Genomic DNA, 19,315 nt, shown 5'->3' with positions numbered 1-19,315 from the left:
TTCTCGGCTGCGGCAGCGGCCAACTGCCGGTTCTCCTCCCGAAGAGCCCGCGCTTCAGATACATCTTTGGCGCGCGCTGCTTTTAACTTGTCGTTTTCACGACAAAGCAGCTCGACGCGGGGCTGCGTCCGGGCCTGGAGAACCCGAAGCTCATTGGTTAGCCTACCCTCTTGGTAGCTAGCCATGGCTTCCCCCAACGCACCATGAGGAGCAGCGTGGCGAGCCCAGTCCACGCACTCAACAGGGGTGCGAAGGGTTGTTCCTCGGCGTATGTTCCATCTTGGAACATACACTTCATTGGAATCCGACACTGCAAAAGAAACAAAGGCAGTTAGGAAAAGATGATAAAAATATATAAGGGAAAAAGAACCCTACGTACCTGTAGGGTCAATAACAGGCCGATAGCCGCCAGACCCGTCACCTGAACCTAAAGGAAATCCATCCAACAGGTCAGGCAGACGGGAAGGTGGCATAGATCGGCGGGAAGCCCGGCGCATACCTGATGGTTCGGCCGTCGGTGCCGGGGGCGCAGGCATAGTGGCAGCCGCTGTGGTTGCCATTGTTGGCGCCGCCTCCTCAGCAGCAGTAACCGCCGGCTCCGTGAGAGATGCTGTAAAAATTGCACTCACAGCCGGCGGAGACATCTTCTCAGCCGGAACAGCCTCAGGAAGGCTGGAACCAGCGGAAGCAGGCGCAGGCGCCTGGGTCGACGCCTCGGGAAGGCTGACCGAGCCTACCGTCATTGGCGGGGGAATACTCGCTCCAAATCCACCCTGGAATGCGTTAACATCCACACCTGCACAAACAAAAGTGTTAGAAAAATTTATTTGAAATAAATTTAGACAAGAATCATGATGGTACTTACGGGGTCTCTTGAGCTTGAACGTACGGACGAGCGGGGGCGAACCCGAGGGAACCGGCCTCTTGACACCGGTAACCGTCGTCGTCGTTTCCTCCCCGGAGGTAACAGCTATAGCCTCCGGAGCGGTGGTCTCCTCACCACCGGGTTTCCCCGCCACTTCTGCACTATCTGATTCTGAGTCAGATAGGACTACCGGGTCGGCCGTAGAGGCGACCTTCTCCTTGCCTTTCCCGACGGCAGCCTTCTTCTTCCGCACCAGCGGAGGACCTTCTGCGGATTCCTCAGAAGAAGACATGTTAACTCCAGCAGCAGGCACAGCATTGAGGGGTTCAGGATAGAAGATAGGCTTACCTGGCCGTCGGTGGCTCAAGATCTCTTGGCCCGGCGGGTAAACCTCCACGAACCGACCCGCGGTCTGCTCTAAGATGGGCAACTCGTTCTCGTCCAGAGCACGAGTACCCATCCGCGCAGGACCATCTTCCTCCCGCGGATTCAGGAGCGACTGAAGATCGTTACCCTCTGAAATCAACAAGAAAGTTAGAAAAAATCGAAGTCAGCAAAAAGAAACAAGACATACCATAAGGGACAGAGTTCGAACCATATTCGAGGACGATCGGAACCTTATCCGCATTCGCCGCCTTCCACACCCGGCTCATCCCCAGCATCACCATCGCCGACTCCGGAAAACGGAAAACCGGGGACTGGACCCGGGATATCTTCGCGAACCATTCCGCCTCCTCATAGTTGATGGCGGGAAGGTTCGGAAGCGTCTGGCCATTCTTGAACTTCATGGCAATGGGGATGGCTCGAGCGGATATGAAGAAGAACTCTCTTCTCCATGAGCGAAGACTCCGCTCGGTGGTGCAAATCTTTAAACCCTTGATACGGGTTGTAAGAGTGTACCACCCTTGGATGCACCTCCAAGTATAGAAGGTCATCAGGCGGTCAACGAGGGGCTCAAGGCCCAGTATCCGGCACACCCACTCAAAGTGCCGGACCTTGGCAATGGCCATGGGGTGCACCTCTGTCAGGTGCACACCGTGCCTCTCTAGGACACGGTACACAAACTTTGTCAACGGAAACCTAAGGTTCCCGTAGACAAAGAATGCAGCATAAACCCCGATCTTGCCACTAGGGGCATCGTACACAGTATGGTGGGGCTCAGGAAACTCAGGCTCGAGAGACTCGAGCATGAACTTCCTGACGATATACTGGTACAGCTCGACAGGAAGAGAACACTGGCATTCGCCAGCAGTCTTCTGATCATCAGCATCGTGAGAAGACATGGTGGAAGAAAGAAGAGATTTCAGAGTAATGCTTTACCGAAAAAGAGAAATTCGCCGGAAATTACTGGAGAAGAAGAGATGAAAGTGGAAAGTGTGAATTGCAAATAACCCTCTCCCCCTTTATATAGTAATCGCAATTAATGCGATGAATTTAATACGGAAGAGAGAGAAATCAAAGGTGCAATGAAACTATGACGCGTGGCAAAGGCAAGCTGGCAACAGCTGTCAAAAGGACGTGTGCCAGAGATTTCGCGGCTACGCGCCCGAAATCCCGTGCCCACGCGCCTGAAAAAGCAACTGGAATGACCACATAATGTCATGTCGCCATAACTTCTGGCACGTCCTGACACAGTCAGAAGAAACCGTCGCACGACGTTTGAGGTATTGGGTTGTTATCCATCCACCAACTCTTCAAATTTCAAAATTTAAAAATTTGAAGACTAAGGTTCAAAAAAGTAAGCGGGAAAATACCCCTTACCTTGGCAAACAAGTAACCATAAGCCGGGTGTGGGTACAGTGTAAAGGCAAAACCCTTCACATACCTAACACCCGCAGGGAATTGAAGCCAAAATATTTGGCAACCAAGTAACCATAAGACGGGTGCGGGTACAGTGTAAAGGCAAAACCCTTCACATACCTAGCACCCGCAGGGAATGGACGCCAGGAATACCTTGGAAGTAAAGTAACCGTAAGACGGATGCAGGTACAGTGTAAAGGCAAAACCCTTCACATACCTAGCACCCGCTGAGAATTGAAACCAGGAAGGATCTTCTGGGCAATGCTTGTGAAAACGGAAATAATATCCCCGCATAGCGGGAACATCGAGTACTACGTTGTTTGAGGCTCCAAGATGGAATTGGTGGTTTAAACATAATTGATCACTATGTTCAAAAACTACCAGAACCACAGGGAGAATCCGCACAACTAAGACTCAATGCTCCTGACTTGCGAGGAGGTTACAGACCTACCCGCATCATACCCAAAGACCAAGCAGGAAACTCGGGAATTTCTGCAAGTGACAAGGACTTCCGCGGGAAGAACCCCCATGGAAAACCTTACAAAAACCCCTTTTCAAAACCCTTTGCTTAAGTCCAAAAGTTCACCTCACTTTATTAGACATTCGTGAGAAGAACATTGGACTGGGGGGACTTGAAGAGGTAGGTCCCAGCAGGGCTCAGTTGGTCCCGCATGACTCACCTTGAACAGGGATGTCTGCGCAAAGACCATCTACTCCCGCAGGACCCACCATGCTCAGAGAAGCCTACGCGCAGTATGCAAGCTGCATACGCAGGGAAAAGCCTCCCAATGGTAAAGTAACCCGCCTGTTCCCGCAGTTGCGGATACAAGCCATCAGGGAAGGCTACCCGCACAGCATAGCTACACGCATAAGGCTTAACACTTACAAATATTCAGTGTCACCTGAAAGAATGAGCAAAGGCGGGAGGGGGAAAACTCCCGCCAAAATGGGCCAGTCCGTATGATGGAGGATCTTTTGCGTGATACCTGACGAGGTAAAGACAAAAGATCTGACCAAGAATGCGACAGCTCACTGACAGCAGCGTGGCAGACAGCACGCCACAGCACTGTGACCAATAGCCGCCGCCTGCCCACCAACTCCTGCCAGACCACGTGCCTAGCCTGCAGTTGGTAGAAGACGAAGAGTGCACGGCACGCCTGCTCTGTGTCAGCCGCTACCTATCCACCACTCACAGGTAGGGCACGTGCATAGGTTACAGTTGGTAGCGTGTTGGGCCGGCTAAACCCCTTGGAAACCCACCTTCGGCTATAAAAGACAGCAAATGGTATTATCATTTCATCATCTACTATCTCGTATAACTTACTTGATAATTGCTCTAATAGTATTCATATACTTTTATATTTAAAGAGCAATATAGACTGATTCTCACGCCGGAGGGTGGTCACAAGGAGGAACCCCCCCCCCCCTTCTCAGTGACGAGCTCACGTTGTCTGTTTTGCAGGTTCCCTGAAGTACAACTTACTCTGCTGGACCTAACCTTCGAGGGAAACATTACTTAGCCCCCAGATTACCCATAATCTGCCCGGGGTCACTTAGTGTTTCTTCACACATACAACACATACATACACACCAAGCATAATAATCACAAATTTAGTCCATTAAATCCAAGTAAACTTAATCATTATAAACTACAAATGCTCACTTTTCGTTAAGGATTTAACAATATCTCCAAGAACATGGGAGTGGCAGGAAAAAAAATGGATCTACAATGAAGAACTTGGAAGAATCTTGTATCAATTTTAGCCAGGAGGTGTCAAGTTGATGTAAAAAAAATATAAATAATGAGTAAAGCAAGATATTAAGATTGAAAAACATACATTTTAGGATTAAAAGAAACATAGTTAGACGGATATGGATATCATAGAACAAACACAGTTTAGAACATGCTCCAATAATGCATCTTCACCGAGACTTGCATTGCATACAGAAACATTAACCTACTAAAATCATAGTTTTATGACATTATGAAGCATGGTATTACATACACTTGTAAACAATTAGACATTTTGCCTCTTAATTTGAAAGCAGGATGATGAAGTGTGGAAGAAATATTAAAAAACAAAAAGAATAAACCAGATTCATTTGAAGTAATGAACATTACATCACAGAATGGCACAAATCATCTTCCTTTACTCAAAGTTGCCAAACAATTTCAACCAGAATATCAATACTTATATTACACTAAATTAGTAGTGTTGTAAACAAAACAACAACTTGAACGGGCAACATGAAAATCTGGGACCGAGCATAAAAGTGAACGGTTAACACCAAATCAGTGGTCGCAACTTTCCAGACAATTTGAATCCGACTACACCAGGCAAAATCATGCTCATGGACTATCAATATCATATAAAAGGTCGTCTATTGCAACTTTAAAAACCAAGTAACTTGAATAACTTCATGTTTATACATCTATACTTGTCCAGGATACTCTAAAATATGATATCAAGGGTCATTATTTCCATAATTGAAGACCTTATTTTTAAAAAATCTATATAGAATAACTATTACTCACTAATGGATTCTTCTTCTTAGAGTCAGCACTAAGCTAATTCATATATTATTTAGCATACAATATACGATTCGTAGTATCAGAAGAGAAAATTTTAACTTGTTGTCCATGAGGTAATACATCCTTTGTCAACAGGTTCAATAATCTTTCAACTTCTTCAAACTGCAGGATAGACCTATTTTTTTTAATTGAATAATGGAGTTCAAATGAAAGGCGTTATCAGTTTGAAATCAAAATAGTAGCACTAATCAGTTTGATGTTCATCTTTTATAAAAAATAGAAGACATAATCAGTTTGATGGTGCATCTATAACAAAAATAAAAAAAAAAATAATCCGTAATCGATGTATGATTCGTAGTATCAATAAATTCAAGAAAAACGATTTTGGTTTTTAAAAATCAAAATAGAAGCACTATTAATGTTGATCTGTTAAAAATATAGATGCCCTAATCAGTTTGTGTTCATCTGTTACAAAAGAAACCAAATCAACCAAAATCAAAATCAATCTAACATAAGTTTCTTACAAACTAAATACACCCAAAAAAAAAAGTAGAAGATCATGATTATTCATATATGAAATCGAAACATACCCTGATGACAACATTTTGAGAAGCGATATCGGGTAAAAAGATCAGACTCAGGGAATGATTTATACAATGGCATGCGTCACAGTTATTTTACTTTATTAGAATAGTTAGATTTTGTTTTAGCATAAAAACCTACAAAATGACTCTTTGGTTTAATGAAAAGTATTCTTGACAATGGAAACAAAGATCATGGGTTCAATTCCTAAAAGTTGTGTTCATTTTTTTTTATAGAAAAAAACTTTCATTTGTGTTTTATATGTCATTTTAGCAACATGTTTATTATTATTTGTTTGTTTTGGGCTTCTGAAAGGTAGCCTTATCGGAAAATTGTCAAATTATCTATTACATAATTGAAATTTGAGAACATGATTTTAGGGGGGTCGTTTTTTGACTCGTCCCAGGCCCCAAAATTTTTAAGGGTTCTCAGAGACGGCCCGGTGTCCACACATACACTCTTTTGGCTTAGCTGTAACGGGTTTGGATCAAATAAAAATGAAATTAGCATGCCAAAATTTTAAGAAGCGAAGGAAACGACCTAATCACGTGGTTTTCAATTTCGCCAATCAGTACGAAGCGTTGAAGCATCCCTGCTTCTCATCGATCATTGAAGCTTTCTAAGAAACTAATCAACAGATCAATCGAACCTATCGATCAATTGTATATACCTAATCAAACGATCAATTGAAGAAATCAAAACATCGATTTTGCTTGCCAGCTATTTTGTGTTTGCCAAGTTTCTTGAAACAACGCTAATTTTTGCAGGTGACTAACTGAAATTACTTTCAAGCGATCAATCAATTGATCAATTGTAGTTACATAGATGGCAAGCCAGTCAATTGAAAAAACAAAGTGTGTGATTCGTCAATCAATTTGTAGTTGCTAGGCTGTTTTTTAAGCAGGCTATTTGAAGAAGAAAAAGCAAATACCACAGTTACTCTATTTATCAAATACTTACTCTAGTTGAAACAAGTAGTGTAATTAAATGACGCTACTTGTAAAAAATATAGTGTTCTGTATCATATTGCCCATAATAATGACTATTGGTTCTCCGGTTCGTTAAGACGCCGTTTGATTAATTTTATTAGTTTAAGAGCGTGACCAAACCACAATGCACAAACAAACTAAACACGCAAAAACAGAAAAAATAAATAACTAAAAATTAAAAAATATATATATGCAATTTTACCAGTTTTAGGATGATTATTTGTGAGCTTGTTGGGACTTCTTGTATATAATATTAGAAAAAAAAAAACAAAGTAAGCATTTCTGATGATAATTTTGTGTAATGTATAAACTAGGGTGTAAATGATCCAAGCCTGAGCTCAACTAGGCTCGAGCTCGACTTGTTTTGACTTACTAAGCTTGAGCTCGAGCTCGGCTCGGAAGTATGTTTTCAAAGCTTAGTTTGGCTTAGGCAAGACTCGTTAATAATTTATTAATTAATTTATATAAACTTTATTTATATTTATATATTTTGAGAAAAACCGTAACGGGCCTAAGCTCGGGTCAAGCTCGTATGCTGCACCTTAAACGAGCCAAAGGTCGACTCGAGATTGTAGCACATTGAAGTACAAAAGTGTTAAAACTTAAAAAATACACTATGCTCGTTAAGGCTCGGCAAGCCTAAACGATATGTCGATATCCCCATACAAAGCTCAAGCTTGAGCGCAGGCTCAGCTTGGGCATGATAAGGCTCGGCTCATTTGCACCCCTAGTGAAGTTGATTATTTTGATAAAACTTCTTGTAACTCGCTGCAAGTTTCGGTCACATCGTATGCATACTAGAAAACATATTAAAAACAATTTCATGTTAGCGCGTTATATCTGCATGTCATTGTTTTCGGTCTGCTTTTACTGGTGTATTTTTAGTTTATGGCATTATGAACTTAAAGAATTAAAAAAGTCATTTATAATTTATAATAGCATACTATATGTTATTCAGTTGTTTCTGTTCTATTGTTATATATCACAATAATTATATAAAAATATGTATTTGGTATATTAAACTAAGTTCATCTAACTCATTTAGAGTGGCAAACCTAGTCGAGTTGATAAGTGACATAGGCTCCTCTTTACTAAACGAGTCTCATATAGACCAGAACTCATTTAAACTTGGCTCAGTTTAAGTTTCTAACAAGCCTTTCTCTAATAGCTCACGAACAACTCAGCTCGTTTACAACTGAAAAGTTCTAGCTACCACATCAACACACAAGAAAATCATCATTTAAAAAAAAAGGAAAAAAAAAACCTTCACTATAGCTACCACGTCAACACACAAGAAAATCATCATAAAAAAAAGGAAAAAAAAAACCTTCACTAAATATTTACATTTGCAACAGAATTCAACAAGATAAACGGGCCCCACAAGATTTAACCACTACCTGTCTACCTAAGTCAGCATCTACAATATCCTAACTGTACTAGGATACCACACACACATTCATCCTTCTTCATCATAATCTTCCTCATCTTCATCCACCCTGCTGTTTAAATTTGCAAGTTTGACCGGGTCAATCGCCATTTTCTCCACTTCCGCTAACGACCAACTGGGATACTCATCGGGCTTCATCTCAACGATTGGCACAATGGGTGTGTTCCCATTTTCGTCCAAGTCGAGGTTGAGGTCAAAGTTTCTGACTTCGACTTTGACCGTGTTTTCGGTCTTTTCATCTGCTAACTTAGTATTTTCTTTCGAGTAAGCGTCTTGTATTGAAACAGGAGCAGATTTTGGCTTTGGTTCATCAGAGATAACTGGTTTTATTTCGTGTTTTTCGTGATTAAACGCTGCTGCGTTTGCTTCCTTTTCTGCCCGACTAGGTCTGCCCCGACCCCTTCCTCTACCACTCCCGTTTGCATGATGAAGTTCTGGCTGCAAAAAAAAAAATATCATAATTAGATCAAACTGCGAGGTCTTGTTTTTCATTCAAACAAGGTAACAAAACCCGTTGCAAGCCAGGAAAAAAAAAAAACCGCCATGACTTTAACTCAGTCGATATCAATTAGGTTCGTTACGACACTGACACTAAATCAATGCTAGGTTTGTTACGGTGGCGACACTAAACCCAGAAACTAAATTAGTAAACGCTTATCGACACACGTATAGCATATTGATTCGTTATGGTACTGCCGCTATTTAGTTATTTAGTACAATAAGTTATTTAGTTATTTACCAGCCAATGAAAAATGGCTAAACCATATTACCTGTTTATCCTTTTTCGAGTCTTCAATTTCATCACCGCCATTATGGTCACCGTCAACAACTTTCCTAACAATATCAAAGCAATGTCATCAATTCATTATATGTAAAACCTATTTTTTTTTTTTGTTTAAAGCTATGCATTTGTTAAATTAAGATTAATCAAACCTTTGTTTAGATGCAGACTCCCCTGCAGCATCAGAACCGCCTAAATCAGGAACCTTACCAACAGTGTCTCTTAGGAAGTCGAAAACGTTAAAGCTCTGAACACACTGCTTTCTGAAAAAAAAATATACGTATATTAAATAACCATAAAAATTATAATATGACCACTTAATGCGGGATCGGTTACTCAGGTATGGTTTGCTTACAGGTGCATAGAGTTCAAAGTTTTTGCTCCCCTTTGAAGAGTGACTTCGTACGTTCGGTCACAGAGATCTTGTAGAAATAGTTCCAGAGCTTTAGCTGCAAAAAACACATACTCCGTTTATCAAATCGACCATGTTTTGACTTTTAAATTCAATGTTGTAAAAATAGGTCTACAAGGCCGAGTACTCGCTACAGCCTACAAGGCATGACGCCGAGGCAAGTTTCTTTAACTCCGCTTAGCTACTAGAAGTTGTTCGAAGGTGGTCAACCTCAGCCAAAATCACGTCTGGTTTGGGCTGATCTTGACTTAAAAAAAAAAAAACATAATTCGTTTTCTAAATATTAAAGAACGAATATCATTTTTTTAATTAATGATTAGCAATTTTTAGAATAATTTAGTATTTAAAAATGCATTTCTCTTATTTATATTGAATATTCACTTATTTTGTTATAAATATTAGTAAACTTATAATATTTGACATATATATAATACTCAAAAACTAATTTTCTTTTTATCATGTCCGAGTACTCTCCGAGTACATCTACCCAACTCCCCAGTCAGCCACCTAGCAACTTTTGCAACTTTGTTTTTTAATTATCTAAACAGTAGTTACTTGTTAATGGATCGTCACTTACATACTAGAAGAGGGACAGCCATGGCAATCTTCCCGACATCCTCATCGGCTTGCATTATCTTTTTAATTCGAGCCTGTTTAAGAAATGAAATAACAATCACATAAAATATTTGTAGCACCGAACATTCTAACTAATAATGAGAAACAAATATGCACGTAAAGATGTAATATTACATAACGGAAACAGTATGTCTTATCAAAGGAAAAATTATGCATATTCACATTTGGCTATTGTATCTAATTCTAAAACCATGAAGGATTCAAAACCGACTTCTCTACAATTCGAGAAATACTTATCCATGGTTGTAAAAATCGGCCGATATGCCACATTTACATTTAAAATTTTTCAATCATCATAATGGACCAAAAAATAACAACATAAATAAATTAATCTCCAGAGAAAGTCAAATCAAATTAACAAGTTACCGCATGTTTTGACAATAATAACATTCATCAAAAAAATAAATAAACATATCCCAAATTCGTGCATATTCCAACAACAATGATTCTCAATAACCCGAAAAACCAAGTTATGGTTTGGTTTTGGTTTTTGTTCGATAAAAACCGTACCGAATTTATAGATTTTCAATTTTTGTCTTTTTATTTCAAGTAATTTACAAAAATTTAATAAATATGTAACTCAAATATATTAGCCCAGATGTTTAATAATCAATTAGTTAACAAAATGATTTAGCTCACTTGTGCCAAATCTTTTTTCAGCCCAAAAAATTCAAGTTAAAATGGCAAAACCAAAACCGAACCCAAATCCAAACCCAAAATCCAAAACCGGACGCAGTAGGGGTGAGCAAAAGCCGAATAGTTAACCGAAGCAAATTGAAATTAACTGATAACCGTATTAATACCGAAAACGGTTATCGGTTCTTTTCTTTTTTGTTTTCAAAAAGTCAAAAACCAAAGTTTCAGTTTTTGGTTCGGTTTTATCCCAAAACCAACCCAAACAGAACCGTGCACGCCCCTAACTCATATAACCAAAAACAACAACATAAGCACATTATTCTTTTTAATAATAATAGCATTCATCACCAAAAAAAAAAAAAACATCATGTCCATATTTGTGCATATTCCAAAAACAATGATTCTCATAACCCCAAAAAAAAAAAGGATTAATATATCCAAATTTTGCATAGTCCAACAACAATGATTCTCATAACTCCAAAAAAAAAAATTATATCCAAATATGTGCATATTCCAACAACAATGATTCTCATAACACACCCCCCCCCCCCTCCCCCCCCCAAAAAAAAAAAAGAAAAGAAGAAAAGAAACTTACCGCAGGGAAACGTGTATCCAGCTTCTTCCTCATATTGTTTGAAGGAAGGTTCTAAAATTAACTAATAAAAAGTAAATAAATAAAAAGCCTAACTATTACGAAAAAAGAAAGAAACCCTATAATTTGTAAAAGAAAAACTGAAGATGCGAAAAAACAGAAAAGAAAAAATAAAAAAGGTGAAATATTCCGAATTTATCGAGAATTTAGTGATCGTGAGCCCCAAATGACATGTAACTAAATCATTGTACACACACGTGTGTTGTTGTGTACATAGGATGTTTGTTGTAATGTACACTTTGCCCCTCAAGTGTGTTTGGGTGATATTATTATTATTATTATCTTTTACTAAACTAAATTAATTAATGCAGATTATACTTCATTAACTAACTCACTCTTAAATAAAGCTTGTAATTGTTGCTATAAAAATTCATCTAGAGATGTAGTTATTGTAGTGGTTCGGGAGATCAATTAATCACACTTTCTTTTCTCTGTTATAAAGAAGCACGTTAGAAGATGTCTAAGGCAGAAAGTCTCGGGATCAGTGGGCCACCCTCCGATGATTAGATAAGTTTATAATTAATAGTAATTGATAGGTATATGAATGTGAGAGTACGAGCAATGGAGAAAGTGACTTACGAACACGAATAAGTTAATATGCTAATAATAAATAACTCAAGAAGAGAATCTCTCATTAAAAGTATAAAATCCCTATATATAAATGGAAATGTGGGCTAAGATGTTTATTTATTGGCTACCATGTATGAAACTTCTATGTGTTAAGTCATTGGTTCAAATAGTGGAAAACAACCTCCTACACAAAGTATAGGGTAAAGGATAAGGCTTCGTATATTAGTCCCTCCCAATACTCTACGCAAATGCAGGAGGTAGGTCAAGCACCAAGAATGCTCTTTTTTAAGTATTAGGTTCAAATCCGTTGGACCAAAGCCCGACCAGGGACATACTCAACAACAATATTTACTTCTTTTTAAACTATGAGTTTCCAACTCCAATTCAACCAAAAACAATAGAATTCCATTCACCAACAGATTAAACTTTTGGTTTCGATCTAGTTTAAATGAAAAACCTACTCATAGACGCCTCTAAAAAAACATATGGTTAATATTTGCTCACAATTCTTCCGGCTCTCAACGGAATGATACTTTTTTTTTTGTAACCAACATCAAAATCTTAAAAAAACAAACACACACACAACCAAGAAACAAGGCAACAGGCATGATTGAAAAAAAACAATAAAAACATTAAATCCCAGCAACACATGTTTTGAAGTTCTGTTTTCTTATTGTTTTTCACCTTTATAATCTTATTTATTTTGTTAATCATATTTAAGTGTTGTTGAGGAAGTGGCTGATAATGAAACTAATCATACGAGCCATTAAAGCTTCTTGTGGTAGTGGACCCGTGTGAAAATCCATTTGCATTCATGTTCATATTCATATTCATATTCATATTCATTACCGGCTCAACAATCAGATGCCAATCAGAAACAGATGCTGACGAGGCTCCATCATAGTGTAACACCGACCCTAACTGAAGGCTCTTAACTCCATCCTAATACTTGCATATCTGAGCTCGGTTTTAGATGGCGGTGATGCCGCCTAAAACTTAAAATAACAGTTACTAGACTCAGAATATAAATCCTAATGTAACTACAAACAAAACCTCAAATTTATGTTGGTGTAAACAGGGTAATACTAGAAGCATTGACCACATATAGAAATACATAAACCGACAAGACTCACTAAACGTATGGAGAAACTAAACTATCTAAATTGTATATCTGTCTTAATTTACCGACTGGCATAAGTAAATAATGTTCTAACTTTTAATGGTTATATCGTTGATGGAACTTTTAAGAGTAGTCACGTGTAAGAATAAATATATGGATTTATATATTTGTATATGACCATCATTATCATTTATATAATAATAGATCAAAATAATTAAATTATACCTTATTATTATATTATCAAGGTAATTGTTGATGGACCATATTACCCTTACTTGTTGATGTGCTAAAAGTAGTTATATAAAAACACGCTAATCTAGACACTAAGTAATATTCTAGACTCTTAACTTAACTAAAACTACTAACCGGCAAGTGAATCACTTAACTCTAGTACAGCTAAGTAAGTCCAGATATCGAACTCATAGGACTCTTTAAATTACGTAAACTAGCTAATTAGACTCAACCACAAACACGACTATTTATTTATTATTATTGGGGGGTTTTACTAAAAACTAATATTAAACTAATCACTAAGACTTAAAGATGACTTAAACCTAGACTTAATTCAAATGATGACAAGCAACCACCTAGGCTAGAATCCCCTAAGTTTCAGTTATCAATTAACCGAGAAAATATTTAGTTATAGAACTGGGGTCGTAAAATAGACGCTTAGACACTATGAGTTTCTAATAAGTTTTAACACTCACCAGTATTTAAAATCAAGTTTCCTTACGGTCACCTAATTAATTGCAAACTAGTTCCTTTATATGAAATCCTACCTTACAACGCGGAAATCAAAGGCAGTCTAAGATATTCAATTGACTCGATAGACAAAGTTAATATATCAAAACTAGACGGACTCCTTACGAAGAACTAAATCTAGCAATCCTGATCAACAAAGACCTACCAATAACCTAGCACCTTACAGTTATTTAGGTTAGCAACACACTTAGGTTTATTTGATTAAATAATATTATTCATATGACCTTATTCGAAATCAATCATAAAATAGTCAAAAACACAAAGTAAATGACCTAATAGTAACCTATCATAATGACAAACAATAATCAAGTCAACTATGGAATAATAAAACTTAATTAAATAACCACAAGCACACATACACATCAACTCAATATAATTAAACCTTTTACTAGTTCATAAAACCATAACCATAAATAAATCCCAAGTTAAATCAAACATTAACAAAGGTTCATCATAAATCTAGGCAGTCTATAATGTTTAGCCTAGCATAATAAAATCAAACAAACCAATAATAAAGGAAATCATGGCGAAAATAAATAAGAACGGAAGATTAAAGGTGATAAAACCCGTTGTCTTCGTCCTTGAATAATAAGCACGTCACTGGCTGATTCCTTGCCTTCAAACCCTCCAAAAGATCTCCTCTTGAATAATAAGCACGCAGGTTATGTTTAAGGTTAAGTCTAGGGGTCTTTATATAGGCATTCTGGGCCCAAAAACACATTTTCCGTAGAAGTTTCTGGAATCTGATGACCGTCGCGCCGCGTGGCAAGGAAGGCTTGTTGTGGCCGCGCAGCACTCCAACAAAATGGGAGGGTCCGATCTGACCGGTCCGGTTCAATTCTGATGCTCCGGTTCACCGGTTTGGCTTGTTTTAGCTTGTTTTTCGCCCTTTTTAACCATGATCAACCTTCGAAAACTACATTATTCGAATATGTTAGTATTATACAAATTCTAATAAAAACCGAATAAAAACTAATAAAATATTATTTAAAATATACAAGGGATTTATAATATATTTAGCATCCCTGAAAGTGAATACGTACGGTGCTGTTACACGTCTAAGTTTAAACGTAAAACACACCAAAATGACAACAACCAATTAAAACTATTTCTATATATATCTCAAATTTCCTTGATTATCTCTTGTTTCCTTCTCTATCCAAACTTACACCCAATTTCATATGGATCTCTTTTTCACAAAACTCTCGAGTAGGCATCTAATACCCATGAAGAATTTGTTGTGGAAATGTTTCACTTAAATATAATATTTAATCAATGAGATGAGCTGTTTTTTCAAATACTAATAATGATTTTGAAATCCCCATGCATCACGCATCACAATAGCGAATTAAAATGGAATGGGTCAAAACATAGTGAATCTTTGAGAAAAGATAGGAGAGTCCAAGCATAAAACAATGAAATTTGTATCCATGTGGGATAGCAGGAAAAAAGATGCGATAAAAATGGAATTGATTTTGCAAAAAGATTTGATTGCTTTAAGTTTGATTATATCGAATTCTCCTCATCAATATGGGTATTGCCAACGCGCAAGGGACAAACGAACACAACTCAGAGAGGTGGTGTAAAGATGGGAGAAAGCAGTAGTGTTCATCAGTAAATGCCCATAAGCTGATAAGAAAACATGAATATTATTAAGTTTTAAATTGATTGTTATCAAAACCACGTTGTTTTGGCGTGTTTTGTGTCTAAGCTTAGACGGGTAACAGCACCGTATTCACTTTTCCCATTTAGCATTATATCACTTGCTAATCAAGGGTTTTCCCTTGGGTGTATATAAATATATGGAGAGATTAATTAAAATAATAACATAACCCTAACACACACTTAAATTTTTGATTCTCTCTCTCTTTCTCTCCATGTATTCGGTTTTCTCAAGAATCCTAATCCCCATCATTAACATATATCCTAAAGGGGAACTCGACAAAGCTGAAAATCATATTGTCTAGATCATTCTCATCAGCCATGGCACTTTATCATATTATTTATGTTTTCCATTGCCAATGTGAAGAATTGATCAGCATGTGGTATCAGATTGATGTTGATTAATCAGTTATTCATGTTTTTCATAAACTCAGGATCAAAACCGGAAGACATGGACTAAAACCTGATAAACCCTAAGATAAATTTTTCGATTTTATTAATTCATTTTATATAATGAAAAACCGAATGTATAAACCCTAACCATTTTCCAGTTTTTTTGTTATTAAAATTCGTATTTGATATAACCCTAAGAATTTTCAAAAATCTGATAAATTCAGTGATGTTCTTCGTGTTTATCATAGTTTTCGAAAAATCATATATAATCTGGTTCAAGATTTGGATTGCTATAATGTTTTTCCTATTATTTTGGTTAAAGTTTATCCCAAGATATTTCGAATTCTGGAAAATTAATAAAAGATTTTTTTTCAAAAATAAGCAAATCTTGGATAATACAAACAATCCCTAAGAATTCGGATATAACATTATCATGTAGTTCATGGAATCATGGGTGAATGTGTTTACGGTTAAAACAGTTTCCAGAAACAAAAAGTTCCTGAAAAACCTAATTTCCAGAATACATCAAATTACGGAAAACCTTATTCCCCAAAAAAAATCGTGAACAGACTAAAAGTTCGATCCGCGCTAAAAGTTGATTTGCTGTTAACTAATTAATGTTTTGTAATATATATATATATATATATATTAATTTTACAAAACATAGAAAGGCTTAATTTGGTTAAATTTATTGATGTACACTACTGCCCAAAGGTGATGTTTTACATCTAACATATCATTCAAGTTTAAATACAAGCTGTGTTAGTTTAGCCTAACATGATTTAAATGTATCACTTCTGTCCAAATGTGATGTGTTGCATTTATATCAAGCAAAACTAACTCGTGCATAATTAAAATAGTTGTTTCACTTATGTCTAAAGGTGATGTATTACAATTATTTTGCACATATACTTAAATAAAATTTAATCCTGCCCAAAGGTGATTTATTTTTTATTTAAGTAGAACCTTTTTTAATTAATATAGTCTATTAGTTTGATGTCAATAATAGATATATCACACTTTCAATAAAATATAATGATTCTTTATTAATCTAATGATCATAAATTTTAATCTGTCTTACTTTAATATCTCATAGCGTTACTCACTTTAATTTTCTTCCTATAAATTACTATCTCATTCAAATCATCCACTCTGATCTCAAACCCAATATGTTTTGCTTCATAAAGAGTTTCATTAACTGTTAGCTCTTCTCGTTTTTTTTTATTATCCCTCAAGACATGACTCTCCTACTGCTCTTTCTAATAACAATTATTCTATTGAAAACTAGGGCATAACATATGGAACGAGTCAAACATAATGTCTTTTATGGTTATCAATAACTCATTTAAATAAAAGCTATTGCCAGAGTTATTTTAGATTTGGTTATTCCTAAGACTAATCTATTTTATGTGAAATAATCAAAATAACTCCTAACATACATGCATTTCTTAAAATTATAACTATAAGGTTAAATGACATTACTAAATACGTCATAATGTACAGTATCATAACCCATAAAATAAAGGAGCCACGCATGAAAATAAGTACAATTTTCTAGTAATTACATATTTAAATTTTCAGTAGTACAATTTGGTGCATTAAGAATCAACTATAACACTCAGAAGTACCAAAAAAAAATGAGTGTATTGATCAGCATCCGAGTACTGTAGCAAATCGTTTCGCTTCGCACGGGTACTGTAGCAATCGCTTTGCATCGGGTACTGTTGCAACTCATGCGAAACACTGTAGCGACTCGGCACTGTAGCAACTCGGTACTGTAGCAAAAAAAAAAAAAACCTTAAAAATTTTTCTCTTTAAAAAAAATGTCTTACGAACCTGAGCTTGGAGAAAATCTGGATATGGGAGAAAGTCGAAAGAAAATATTAAAAGGAGAATTCAACATGTTTACACATATTAAAGGAGAATTGGTTGTCTCCCTCATCAACAGATTTGAGTCACTCGTCTCCAAAATGAGTAGTGCCCGGTATCATCAATGGTTTGTTTAAGATGAAGTTGTTGAATTCACTACCTTACACATGGAACATCAATGTGGTTACCATTAAAAGAACTACAGACCTGTATACCATGACACTCTCAGAGTTGGCTTCTACCATTAAGTCTTTTGAAATAAAGGAAGATAAGCTCTGAATAAACAATCAGTCCAAAGAAAATAAAGTTGGGACAAGTGCTGCAGGTGAAAGCAGTCATGCATGTCCTATCATTCCCGACACATCACATGCTGATGAGGTATACAGCAATTTATGTTCTCAAGCTTGCATTAACAAGGTCACATATTATAGATATCATCAAAACGAAGTTTTGAAAGAAAATGCAAAACTTCGACAATTAAATGCTGAATATGTAAAGGCTGACAAGATTTACGTTGAGAAGATTGATACTCATCGTAATGATGTGGCAAATCTTAAACTTAAAATTTTTCAAAAGGAGCATGATTTTATATATTATAAAAACATAATTAATGAATTAAAAGATGAAATTGAAAAGTTGAAACTTGATGCTTCTGATAAAAAGGAAAAAGAAAAACAAGTTGAAAGATTTGAAGCATCATCTGAGAAATTAAATGAACTTATTGAAGCCCAGAGAAGTACTAAAGTTAAAGCAGGGCTAGGATATGATTATTCAGTGGTACCTCTATCGATGAATGATAATTATACTAGCTTGCCCCACTTTAGCTATAATACTTTTCCAGAAGAGGAAATGGAATACGGGGTTGGTAGAATACCAAAACCTGTGAAATTTGTTCCTGCAGTGTCACAAACTGTTGCTCCAGTCCCATCATCTGATAAATCTAACATCAATGTATCTTTTGAAGCTGGTTGTGTAGAAGAAAGTGGGTCGGTGGAAACGGACACGAGTTGTGATTATGAAACCGTTTGTAATGAAACTTTTGTTGAAAAATGTGTCAATGAAAGTAGGCCTGTTGAGATGAAAATATCAAGTTGTTCATCATCAATTTGTGAGATTGAGGATAATTCAGGTAAAAGCAAAGTTTTTGAAAATGAAAAGGCAAGTACTTCGTGTAAATATGTTCCACCGAATAAACGATCATTTTCTCAAACAACCAATCAATTAAGAAATCCTCAGTCATACAACTTCTGTAACAACAACTATGGTCATTATCAACAAAATTTTGTTGATCCATATTACACAAATGTGTTTTATATTCATGTTCCTTTCCAAGAATCACCTTTCCCATCACACCAACCACATTATAGTTCAGACAAGTTCTATGGCACTCCTAGGAGAAAGTGTTGTTTTGTGTGTGGTCACTCTTCTCACCTTGCAAGACATTGCAAGCACTGGTTTAAGCAACAGCTTGATATTCAAAGGCGGCTTAGTCAGTCCCCAAAAGGAGCTTTTAGTAGCCCTGATTCAAGGACTAATCAAGCTGATAGTGAACCCAGTGAAATGGATGTGAGATCCAAAGTAAATAAAGTAAAACACAAAAAGAAAC

The 19,315-nt window shown here is 36.8% G+C and overlaps 1 protein-coding gene across 1 annotated transcript; it reads right to left on the bottom strand.

The window, feature by feature from the left end:
• Positions 1–8,108: 8,108 nt before the first annotated feature.
• Positions 8,109–11,352, bottom strand: LOC143552907 (uncharacterized). Its single transcript, XM_077043014.1, has 6 exons — positions 11,277–11,352; positions 9,987–10,059; positions 9,353–9,446; positions 9,150–9,260; positions 8,987–9,050; positions 8,109–8,654 (listed from the first exon to the last, which is right to left on the bottom strand). The coding sequence occupies exons 1-6, from the start codon at positions 11,307–11,309 to the stop codon at positions 8,226–8,228; spliced, it is 804 nt and encodes a 267-aa protein (XP_076899129.1). The 5' UTR covers positions 11,310–11,352; the 3' UTR covers positions 8,109–8,225.
• Between the last annotated feature and the right edge of the window lie 7,963 nt (positions 11,353–19,315).

Source organism: Bidens hawaiensis, unplaced genomic scaffold (assembly GCF_021521415.1).
Source record: "Bidens hawaiensis isolate Kalapana, Puna unplaced genomic scaffold, B.hawaiensis_p1.1 tig00017050_1, whole genome shotgun sequence".
NCBI classification, from domain to species: Eukaryota; Viridiplantae; Streptophyta; class Magnoliopsida; order Asterales; family Asteraceae; genus Bidens; species Bidens hawaiensis.
This window is presented reverse-complemented; position numbering and strand designations above follow the sequence as displayed.

Excerpts from the sequence above, each read along its gene's own strand:
- LOC143552907 (XM_077043014.1), bottom strand. The coding sequence starts at position 11,309 with ATGAGGAAGAAGCTGGATACACGTTTCCCTGCG. Across the intron at positions 9,051-9,149 it reads GAGTCTGCATCTAAACAAAG|GAAAGTTGTTGACGGTGACC; the intron begins GTTTGATTAATC and ends TGATATTGTTAG. Across the intron at positions 8,655-8,986 it reads ACTCGAAAAAGGATAAACAG|CCAGAACTTCATCATGCAAA; the intron begins GTAATATGGTTT and ends TTTTTTTTGCAG.